This window comes from Sardina pilchardus, chromosome 18 (genome assembly GCF_963854185.1).
Source record: "Sardina pilchardus chromosome 18, fSarPil1.1, whole genome shotgun sequence".
Taxonomy (NCBI): Eukaryota; Metazoa; Chordata; class Actinopteri; order Clupeiformes; family Clupeidae; genus Sardina; species Sardina pilchardus.
In genome coordinates, this window is record NC_085011.1 from 10,752,012 (window position 1) to 10,764,511 (window position 12,500).

Genomic DNA, 12,500 nt, shown 5'->3' on the forward strand with positions numbered 1-12,500 from the left:
CAGAGACACCTCGTGGTCAGGGATGTGTTGTAGTATGCGGCTTACGCTGGTGGCAGGTGTAGCCTGCGGCGGCGTTCTCTAGAACACTCTGTTCCCTTCTGTGCTTTGGGAAAAATGGCCTCCTGCGGCACGGTCTGTTCCACTTCATGCTCTGGGAAAAATACTCTCCTGTACAAGCACACACACACACACACACACACACACACACACACACACACACACACACACACACACACACACACACACACACACACACACACACACACACACACACACACACACACACACACACACACACACACACACACACACACACACACACACACACACACACACACACACACACACACACTCTCTCTCACACACACTCTCACACACACATACACACACACACACACACACAAGACAATGACTCTCAAAAGACAAATATCTTACACTACGGATGGGAAAATTGACAGTTGTGAAAAGGGAGATGGATTTTTGTGAAGTGCACACACAGCTGCACAAACCTTTTTTTAATCTATTTTAAAGGTAAACAAGCGGATGAGAGAGTAGGCCCCGTTGCCAGCGGTTAATGCACAAGAGGAGTAGTGGGAAACATCCCCTGACCTAGACACATCCAGCATGACATCATTATTTGGGCTGGGGAGACTTCACGGTGAAGTTTGAGGTGAAGTGGGCTTGAGATGCTGGATGGAGTTGACCTTACCTTGGCATTTATCTTTGACCTCTTATCCTCTTATCTCTCCAGCTCCCTATAACACCCCGTGTGTGTGTGTGTGTGTGTGTGTGTGTGTGTGTGTGTGTGTGTGTGTGTGTGTGTGTGTGTGTGTGTGTGTGTGTGTGTGTGTGTGTGTCTGTGTGTGTGTGTGTCTGTGTTCTAAGACTTTGAAATGTGTCTCAGCTTTGATTGTGTGTGTGTGTTGTTGTAAGACTTGGAAATGTGTCTCAGCTTTGACTGTGTGTGTGTGTGTGTGTGTGTGGACAATGGTCATTAGTTCAGGTGTTATCTTACCCCTGTAGCACACAGAGACGGGTACACAGTAATCTTTTGTGCCTTTGACCTGGACATAGCAGAGAGAGAGCTGTGTGTGTGTGTGTGTGTGTGTGTCTGTTGATCTGCCTGCTGCATATATGTATGTGCGCTCATGATTGCACACATGATGGCTGGGAGAGGGGAGGCTGAGGTTGAACGGTCAGTAGAATCAAATGGTGTGTGTGTGTGTGTGTGTGTGTGTGTGTGTGTGTGTGTGTGTGTGTGTGTGTGTGTGTGTGTGTGTGTGTTTGTGTGTGTGTGTGTGTGTGGAGGGGTTAGCCAGCCAAGGCCAGTCTTCTGGAATGCAGATAAGCGCTGAATTAAGACACTGAGAGAGGAGGAAGGGGGGGGGGGGGGGGTGCATCCATTGAGGCTGATATTTTTGAAAAGATCAGAAGAATACTCCCAGAGAAAGCCAGACTTCTGGCACTGCATGAAGCCCCCTCGCAAGCACACTGTCACACAATCACACCAAAACACCAAACTGAGCACAAACACACGCTGTACAAATGAACCTCGGCCCGACTTTCTTTCGAAAGGGAAAGGTTACATAGTTTTTCCATGCGTATTTGTATGTGTGCTTAGGTCTTTGTGAGCATTATTGCCTGTGTGTGTGTGTGCGTGTGTGTGTGTGTTATTGCGTGTGTGTCTGTGTATTTGTGTGTCTGCGTTCAGGTCTTTGTGAGCATTATTGCTTGTGTGTGGACCTGTGTGTGTGTGTGTGTGTGTGTGCGTATTTGTGTGTCTGCGCTCAGGTCTTTGTGAGCATTATTGCTCGTGTGTGCACTTGTGTGCGTGCTGGTGTGTCTGTGTACGAGTATTAGTCCCCCAGTAAGAATCAGATCTACATGATCAGCGAACACGTTTCCATTAACTGAGGTCATGCCAGGCCACAAGGGATTGGCGCTGCTCGGAGATGGATAGATTGCGCAGCCTGCCCGCTGGCCCGTTGGCAAGACCCTGCTGGGCACCTCTCCACACGCTTTTTGCTTTTGCTTTTCCACTGTCCTGCCCAAGTCTCCGGCCTGGCACCAGCCGCCCAGAACTCCCCGTACCAGATGCGGAGGCCCCCGGTGTGTGTGCCCGGCGTGTAACGGCTGGCCGGCGAAGCGCTGTGGTCGGATACGGACTGACCCCGCGAGTCGGAGGCATCAACCAGCTGCCGAACCAACCTGCGTTGTGGCTAGCCGTCACGATGTGTCAGCCGCCGAAATTGTGATGGTTCGTCGACGAGCCAGCTAGCATAAAACATGGGGATTTGGAAGTCATACAGGAGGCATGGCTGTTCACCAACGTAAACACTGTCAAGGGAATTGGTAATAGGCTGGAGGCCATAGTGGCCACACTTCATATTTAGTGCACTTGCAAGGTACCATGCTGGCAACATTAATAATCTTTTGATTAGTACAACATGACCATGTGTGTATACGTGGGAAGACTGCAGTATTGTATATTACGCTGTATTATGCTCAACTGGTTGACTCACCAATCATAAGAAGTTTTCTGTTTGATTGATCTAAACCATTAACATAATGTGCTGAATGTTAACTTGCTAGCACCCCATAGAGAAATCAAAAGAAGACATTTTTGCTTTGGCTAGCATGGTGTGGCCTCGGCTGTGACGTCTTCAGCAAATCAAACTTCTGTTTCTTATGAATCATCCGTGCTGGGGTTGTGGAGATGGTGGCCAGTGGTTTGTTACGCACAGAGGACCAATGAATGGAAACATTGCTTTAGTTCCCAAACTCGCTTGTGTCGGCAGATTTTCTCGACGCGCGCTGGTGGCGGTCCTGTGTTGGACGGTGTGTCGGACGGGTGACGAATCGCTCAGGGGGTCCCTGAGGTTTCAGTGGAAAGTCTGTGGAAATACTTGCCAGTGGAAGGGGACAGTGTGTGCCGTGATGTAGAAGGCTTGTTAACGTGAGGTTAAGCTAGCTAGCACGCTTGTCGGTTATAGCTTAGGGTCAGCGCCTTCGCCTTGTTAGCGTGTGGCTATAGACAGTCCAATAGTTATTGGCTCTTCTGTAAAACTGTGCCCACAATGTCACATACAAACTTAGGGGAAGCAAACTAACTGTGAAATATCCATGTGGTGTATTGATGTTTGTTTGTTGTTTATTTGTTCACAAAGGGTCATGTACTGTACATTAATGCTAACTTAAGTAAGCCATGTACATGTCCTATGAGTTAACCATGCAACCTAGGTTTTATCTGCAGTCCCTGTCCAAACAGTTTTTTGGTCATTATGATGAGGGTATCCTCTATTTTGTCTATTTAAAAGCCAGTATAAAATGTTATGAGTATTTCCATACGGAAAAGTAGCATCTCCTGCATTTTACTTATGTAGGCTTTTTTTTTCTGTAAACTTTAGACCCAACTTCTATCATTTGTTACAAACTGATTAGTGTGAAAGGGTAGTCTTTTACAACCTCTTGTATTCAACTGAGGCCTTAGGCCAAGGCATTAGCTTGACAGTGGAGACTAGCTAGCGAAGATGGGAAGATTGATGAGCGCTAGCTAGCGGCGATGAGTTAGCATTAGCTAGCATTAATTCTGCTCTAAAACAGTGGAGATTAGCAAAAAGGGTATAGTAGCGGTTCTTGAGGGTTAGCGTTGGAGATTACCTTTGCTAGCGCTGATGGGGGAGCTAGGCTCCTTGAGGGTTAACTGCAGCAGCGCGGCAGGGGGAGTTAGGCTGTCTCTTGTCAGGGGAGGTATGCGCACACATAAAGCCCTAATGAAGCCCACATGGCGGGGGAGGTTAAATTTAGCCTGGCTCAGACTGCCTTGGCCCACACTTCATCTCTCCGTCCTCCCCCTTCCCCTCTCTCTCTTTCTCTTTTTCTTTCTCTTTTTCTTTCTCTCTCTCTCTCTCCCCCCACACACTCTCCTTCTCTCTCTCTCCCCCTTTCCCCCATTTTCCCTTCCCTTCCTCTATCTCACTCTTTCTTTTCCCTTTCCACAGACTTCTTGTCTGTGTGATTAGGATGCAGATGTCTATCACTTGCTCTAGTGTGCCACCACTCCCCATTTGTAGAGGTGTGTTGTTGCTTTTGCTTTTGCATCTGCATTCTCTCTTTCCATGTGCAATATCTAATTCACATACAGTGCACACGCGTTCTTACTGTATAAACATAGAACTTGAGAAAGCATACTCAACACAGTACACTGCTGTTGCCCTTCTCTGTAAACTGTGTGTGTGTGTGTGTGTGTGTGTGTGTGTGTGTGTGTGTGTGTGTGTGTGTGTGTGTGTGTGTGTGTGTGTGTGTGTGTGTGTGTGTGTGTGTGTGTGTGTGTGTGTGTGTGTGTGTGTGTGTGTGTGTGTGTGTGTGTGTGTGTGTTGGAAGGCAGAGTGAACCCTTATGCTTGGCATATGTTTGCATTTTTCTGCCCTAGGACGGGTATTTGATGGTGAATTAGGGAGTGCTTCTTTTCTTCTCTGTGGGACTATCTGTTTCTGTTTGTCCTCCTCTCTCCCACACAATCCCACACACTCTCTTTCACACACGCAGCCACAAACACACACACACACACACACAGACACACACGGTAGCGGCCTCTGTCTCCAAGACATTGTAGAGTCCCAGTAAGAGTCGGCAGAACCACATGTTGGACCCAAAGCCCTGCGTTCCTCCGTACCTCTCGGGTTCTGCACCAGTGTACAAGAACGGTCCAGTTCCACGGAAGCACAGTGCCAAGTCATTGTGCCGGAGACAGAACCAGCGGGCCCAAATAGGACCCAGGTGTGCACTCAGACAGGGGATCGAGGGGGGCTGTGTATGTGTGGGAAGGGGTGGTCGTCGTGTTCTGGAGGGGGAGTGTGTGTGTGTGTGTATGTGTGTGTGTGTGTGTGTGTGTGTGTGTGTGTGTGTGTGTGTGTGTGTGTATGTGTGTGTGTGTGTGTGTGTGCTGCTGTAACCCCCAGGAGATGTCTCGAACAGCCCTGTTTCTAAAATTACACCCTTCCAAACTGTCATTTCCTCCCCAAAGAGTTTTAATGGCACAAATTAGCACTGATAGTTAACATATGGGGCCTGGTGTGTCCGTACAAGTGTGTGTGACAGGGGCACTGGAGGAGGGGGACATGGTCTTCTGCCTTCAGACTGCTGGTCCAAGAGTTTGTGTCTGGGAGGGGAAATGTGTGTGTGTGTGTGTGTGTGTGTGTGTGTGTGTGTGTGTGTGTGTGTGTGTGTCTGAGCTTGTAATACAGAGGATGTTAAAAAAAAAAAAGAAAAGTAAAACTGTGAGAGGGATTGAAGAGGTTGTATGTTTTGATAATGGTGGTAATGCAAGACGTGTGTGTGTGTTTGTGCTTGTGTGTGTGTGTGTGTGAGAGAGAGTGAAGGGGGGTTATTTTCTCTTTGGACGCGTCTGTCTGGAGTAATATGTACTGTTGTCTTCATCAGTTGTAGACTGACCATATGATGGTCATGTGTTTCACACACGCTCACACACGCTCACACACCCAGCAGGTGCAGATGCAGTTGCTGAGGGTCTGTTCTGAGGACAGGCCCGCTCCCCTGTTTTTATTTTCTAAAAATAATTCAGCCCCCACACACCCCTCCTATCTATCTCTCTATCTCTCTATCTCTCTATCTGTCTATCTGTCTATCTGTCTATCTCTCTTTCTTTCTCTTTCTCTTTCGAAAGTCCTTACTGCTGTAAAATGAGATTCCCAAATAAATGTCACAAGATTTCTTAAAGATTGTTCTTTCCACTTTTAAAAAAATCCCCTAAACTAACTGAAGCCTAACTCCTTCTCCCGCTGCTCCCCTGTGTGTGTGTGTAGTATACTGGATCGCCATAGTGACTCCAGGTTAAGTGTTCAATCTCAGATGCAGTTTGCGTATTTATAGGCCTTTTTCCAATGATCTAATGATCTAAAATGGAGTCGAGGTGCTTCCTGTCACAGTGTGACAGCTGGTTGACCCCAGTTAGTAAGTGCAGTGGTTTGTGGGTAATTCCACCTCCCCCGGCCCACCCGCCAAAGACACACACACACACACACACACACACACACACATGCACGGCACTGGTGATCTATCTTCTATTTATCTTTGCTCTTTCCATCATCTCTGATGGATGGGTCTTCATCCTTCTGGAAGAATCTGGAGTGTTTTTTTCCACAGCCAAGGAAGGCCTTGTGTTTTGATTTAGCAGTTCTAAACCGCTCAACATGGGCGAGCTCAACATAGGGCTGCCCGAAAATGACGTCAACAGTCTCACTAACACACAGACACACAGACACACACACACACACGCATACACACACACAGATGCACACACACATTTGCTTCAAATGATATGCCCTCACTTATACTCATACTCACATTCACAAACACACACACACATGTCCTCCACTTCACTTGATTTACTCATTCTAAAGTGTTGCTTATGCTTACAGACACACCCACACACACACACACACACACACACACACACATTCATACGCACACCCACCCACACCCACACACGCACACACCGACACACACTCACACCACACACACACACACACTCACACACTCACACTCGCCCCCCACTTTGCCCTGCCGGTAAGTGAACCAGTGACCGCTAATAAATTTCTGCTCCTTTCATGTTTAACGTTGTAACCCTGCAGATGTGGATGCAGCGCGGTGTACCGCACACGAGAGATGGCCGCTCGCGCCCTCGTCCCGTTCGTGCTCGTCACTCAGATCCCCGCTACCGTCCAGACCCTCCTGGAACAGCTGCCCCTGCAACCAGGCCCCCACACCCAGCAGAACCACATCCACGGAACGCTCCTGCAGGTCAGAATCCTCGGAACGCTCACAGAACCCACTCTCTCTGTTCTGTTCTTTAGCGTCATTTCAGTCCATTTTTATTGAATTGGACCCAGTTGATTTGTACTGATTTGCTCCTGTTTAATACTCATAGAAGGATATGTGTGTTGGCTCTTCACAGCTGTTCCCCTATATTAACACAGAAACAACCATGACACGACAAACATGGCCGCCGTGCAAAACAACAGTCTGCAAATAACAATAGTGCTGCGTTGCCCACTTGTTGCGCTTCAGAAGTTCACAGTTCAACACAGTTGCACTTCACGGTTTACACACACACACACACCACTCGCCTTGTTGTTGTTTTGCATAGTGATGTAGCGCGGTGTTATGCAAGGCGCAGTGCACAGCGTGGCCTTCCCAGGCTCTGCTCGTGGACGAGTGTGAAGTTTGGCCTCGCCTGTGACGCTCCGCAGGGCCGCGGACTCCCTAACCTCGACGCGTTGCCATCGAGACGACAAACACCGATAATGTGCACGTTATCGACGGGAGTGTGTGAAGCGGTCTCGACCTCAGAGAGAGAGAGAGAGATAAAGAGAGAGAGGGAGAGGGAGGGAGGGAGAGAGGTGCCCGGAGGAAGGAAATGTGTCTGTGCTGTGCTGCTCTGCTCATCCGTCAGTCAGGGGCAAATTACAGAGGAGCGGAGCGATTACAGGTCAGGAAGAAGGGAAGACGGAAAGGGAGAGAGAGGGAAGACCGGAGAGGGAAGACCGGAGAGAGTGGAGAGGGTGTAGATCTGCCTTGACAAGGATCTCATTTTGCCTGCCCCTCCTGACACGGCTGTGTTGTTTAGAACGTGTTTGTGTATAGAAGTGTGTGTGTGTGTGTGTGTGTGTGTGTGTGTGTGTGTGTGTGTGTGTGTCTGCGTATGCGCGCGTGTGTGTGTGTGTCTGCGTGTGCTTGTGTGTGTGCTTCTGCATATATGTATGTGTTGTTTGTCTCAGGGAAGTACACAGATGCTGGGAAGAGCAAACTCTGAAAGCTACTTCCCGTCATAACTGCCTTACGTGTGTTTGTGTGTGTGTGTGTGTGTGTGTGTGTGAGAGTGCGTGCATGCGTTTCCCATTGTGGTCACCATGTGTCAGGGTCTCCTGCAGATGTGTCCTGCTGAACTCTGCCAAAGAGATGTGTTGTCAAACTCTTTGTGTGTGTGTGTGTGTGTGTGTGTGTGTGTGTGTGTGTGTATAATGAGGAGGATGAGGGTGTGGGCATGTAGTGTGTTTGGGGGAGGGGGGTGGTGAGGGGGGGTTAGGGCCATGGCTTCCAGCACTTCCCAGTCCTTTTAATTTCCGTGTACTCAGCCATTCCCTCACTTTCTCTCTCTCTGCCCTCCTCTCTCTCTCCTCTCTCTCCTCTCTCTCTCTCATCTCTCTCTATCTGTCTCTGTCCCTGCCCTCTTCTCTCTTTCTCCCTCCCTCCCTCTCTCTCTCTCTCTCTCTCTCTCCTCTCTCTCTCTCTCTCTCCTCTCTCTCTCTCTCTCTCTGTCCCTGCCCTCTTCTCTTTCTCTCTCTCTCTCCCTTGGTCTCTGTGTTGCTCTCCATCTATTCATCTCTCTGTCCCTGTACGGTGTGTGTGCTTGTGTGTGTGTGTGTGTTTGTGGTATATTTGTTATTGTAGCGCTCTGTCGGTCAGTAGTATAGCTTTACTTTGCATAGTGATGTTGAGTCCAATTTCAATAAGGCTTTATGTAATCATTCACCTCAGGCGTCAATCTATCGTCATCAGGCTCGTGAACATGCAAATGTGAACTGTATTTGGGTCAGGTGTGTGTCTGTGTTGTGTGTGTGTCTGTGTGTGTGTGTGTGTGTGCAAATGAAATCCGTGGAAGATAGCATGGAGAGAGTTTACAGATGAAGGCTTTTGATGCGGGCCGTGCTGTTGTCATGGAAATGGCAGATGCTTGCTGGCTTTTGGTGTAAACAAGTGAGCGGCATGCTGGGACATCGGGCCTACCGTGTGGACTCTGTGCATCACTTTGACTTACACAGATAACAATCAGCACACCGCTACACGCAAGGAGGTGTGTGTGTCTCGTGTGTGTGTGTGACTCAAGAGTATAAGATATAAGAGTATAAGATGGCTTGTTTATGAGAAGAAGGAACCAAAAGCTGTCTGTTTTTCTTTGTGGGAATGAGAATAAGTTGTTTTTGTGTGTGTGTGTGTGTGTGTGTGTGTGTGTGTGTGTGTGTGTGTGTGTGTGTGTGTGTGTGTGTGTGTGTGTGTGTGTGTGTGTGTGTGTGTGTGTGTGTGTGTGTGTGTGTGTGTGTGTGTGTGTGTGTGTGTGTGTGTGTGTGTGTGTGTGTGTGTGTGTGTGTGTGTGTGTGTGTGTGTGTCCAATGTTTATGCACAGTTGGCAGGAAAGGTGAAGCTTTTGTGTCTGTTTCTGTTGAGACTGGGACTACACTTATGTTCAATTGGTTTGTGTTTACGCCAGCAGTAAACAGTATGTCGGGTCCATTTAAGCCAAAGTCTCTGTCCCCCCCCACCCTACCCCCTCCACCCCCCCCCCCCCCCCCCCCCCCCAATAAGGCTGAGTCTCTCTCTCTCTCTCTCTCTCTCTCTCTCTCGCTCTCTCTCTCTCTCTCCTCTCTCTCTCTCTCTCTCTCTCCCTCCCTCCCTCTCTCCCTCTCCCTCTCCCTCTCCCTCTCCCTCTCCCTCTCTCTCTCTCTCTCTCTCTCTCTCTCTCTCTCTCTCTCTCTCTCTCTCTCTCTCGGTGGAAGAGTCAGTGGGTGGGTGGGGAGCGCTGCATATTACTGTAAGCTCAAGCATTTCATGGCCGACACTGGGCCATGTGTGCAAGCCACATGCAAATATATGAGAGTGTTTACGATAGAGAAACAGGAAGAGAGAGATGGAGGGAGAGACAGAGAGCGAGCCAGGAAAAGAGAGAGAGAGAGGGGAGGGGAGGGGAGGGGGAGTTAGGAGGTTGAGGAAGAGAATGAGAGAAAAAGAAAGAGAGACTGAGGGAGGGAGGGAGGGAGAGAGAGAGAAACAGTAACAGGTTGCAGATGTTTATGTCTGCTTAGTATTAATGACCCCATTGTGTGCAGATTTCCCTCTGAGATATGGAAACTTCCAGCAGAATAACTCCTGTACACACACACAGGCACACATAAATAACTACACTCACACACATATGTGTATATATGTGTATGTGTGTGTGCGCGTGTGTTATTGTGTATGCATATTGTATGTGTATGTGTTGCGCCCTACGTCACATACTCTCCCTCTCAAAAACCCACGAACACACACACGGGCACACACACACACACACACACACACACACACACACACACACACACACACACACACTCACTTGTGTATGGGCACCCGTGGCCATGGCTAAGAGACGGAGGAGAGGCAGAGCTTAACCTTGTGTGCCACGCGGTGTTCTGACCCACACGGCTCATGGGCAGAGGGAGCTGTATCTGTAAACATGCCGCTCAGAGCTCCGCCTTTGATTAGGACCCATCAGAGAACAGGAGCGGGATTCAGTGCACAGTCTACACACACACACACACACACACACACACACACACACACTAATGCACACTCTCACACACACACGCACATACGCACACACGCACACACGCACACACTCACACACTCACACACACACACACACACACACACACACACACACACACACATCCCAAAACCATGTTTACACAACCAGACCCCAAAGAACTAGTGTAGCGAAGGAGAACTGATCGACTGGCACTAACACAAACCGGCCTTTCCTTTAACACACACACACACACACACACACACACACACACACACACACACACACACACACACACACACACACACACACACACACACACACCTTTGCTCAGACACATGCAGACACACTTGTTCACCTACGCAGGCAGCATGCATGCAGACACACACACACACACACACACACACACGCACCACTAGAGCCAATAGCCACTCCGTATCAGTGGGGATTGTGCAAGCTCTCCTCTATTTCTCCTCCCTTTGATTTTTGCTTCTATCTTTTAATTAATCCTTTGTGTGTTGCCACAACACTAGTCAGAGGATCTGGCACTGATTTTGTGTGTGTGTGTGTGTGTCTGTGTGTGTGTGTCTGTGTGTATGTGCTCACTGTTTTGATAAGTGTGTGTGTGTGGGTAGGTGGAACGAGGAGGGTGTTTGTGTGGGTGAAAACACAGACGGGATTCCGAGAACTTCTAAGTGACGTTAGCGGACTGGAGCATAGAACTTTCCGGATCGAGTGCGGAGGCCCAGTTCAGCACGGGTGTGAGTCCATGGGGCCTTGAGAAAAGCTACGGTCCAGTCAGTGGCCAGTCAGTCCAGCTCCATTACCGATGATCTATGTGCTGGTCTGGGTCTGAGAAAACACACCAGCACGCACAAAACAAAATGGAACTGGCATTTATTGTCCACACATGAGAGTCCTGGAAAAATGAGACATCAGAGGCACACACACACACACACACACACATACACACATAAAAACACCCACACACACACACCACACACACACAAACTCACACACACACACAAACTCACACACACACACACACACAGAGGAACACACATGTGTGAGGCAATGTGATATCTGCGTGCGTGTAAGCAATTGAAGTGTGTATGATCAAGCGTTTGATTTGTGTCTGAACTCTAGCATGCCTTCCTCACTGTGGTCAGTCTGGGATCTCGGCCTCTCTGAGCGAATGAGTGTGTGTGTGTGTGTGTGTGTGTGTGAACGATGCACGCTCTGATAACACACTGTAAGAGGCCCCAGAACATTTCTTATTTCAGTCTTGATGTAAGCCGAGATTTGGAAACAAGCATGCACGAGAAGAGACACTCGTGTGTGTGTGTGTGTGTGTGTGTGTGTGTGTGTGTGTGTGTGTGTGTGTGTTTGAGAGAGGGTTTGTTTGTCTTTATATCTATGACTTAGTCCTTACTACTCCATTGCTTCATTCCATATCTGGTGTATATAGATATTGAAGTTTGTGTTTGTGAATATGCGTATAGATATATACAGTATGTGTGTGTGTATGTGTACATATACAAACCTAGATATAAACAGTTCAGTCCTCTATCAGTCTCTCTCTGTATCTCTCTCTCTCGCTCTGTATTTATCTCTCTCTTTCTCCCTCTATCTCTCTTGGTCTCTCGGTCTCGCACACACACACACACACACTTTTTTTTCTCTCTCCTTCTGTGTTGCGTGATTGGCTCCAGGCGTAGCCTTCTGAGATGTCCGTTCGCGAGTCAACTCTGACATTTCGACAGACAGATATGGCTCAGCTATCAGATAGGACTGGTGAGCGCTACTACTGCAGAGTTCAGGGCCGTTGTTCACTCACGCCCTCAGTCTTCCTCTCTGGAGGTCACAGTCATCATATTCACAGCACCTTGAGGTGCATCCACCTGGTACGGTGGTCAAGCTAGCCATCGTGTAGAAATACTTGTGCATTCGTACATGTGTTGCTACTTGTGTGATGCAGACAATAAAATACTTAAAGTGCAAACACACTCAAAACACTCACATACTACAGATTTACAGAGTGTGTGTATGTGTGCGCATACACACAAACATGTAGGCACGCGCTTACACATATATACTCACACACGTGCAGACACACACACACACACACACACACACACAC

General features: G+C 48.5%; 1 protein-coding gene across 1 annotated transcript in view; it reads left to right on the forward strand.

The window, feature by feature from the left end:
- The window catches only part of thada (THADA armadillo repeat containing), a gene marked incomplete in the record, with an annotated part of 90,433 nt that overhangs the window by 44,930 nt on the left and 33,003 nt on the right, over window positions 1–12,500 (forward strand). The window contains 1 exon segment of the mRNA XM_062519709.1: window positions 6,654–6,822. Within this exon segment, the coding sequence (XP_062375693.1) occupies window positions 6,654–6,822 (169 nt within the window).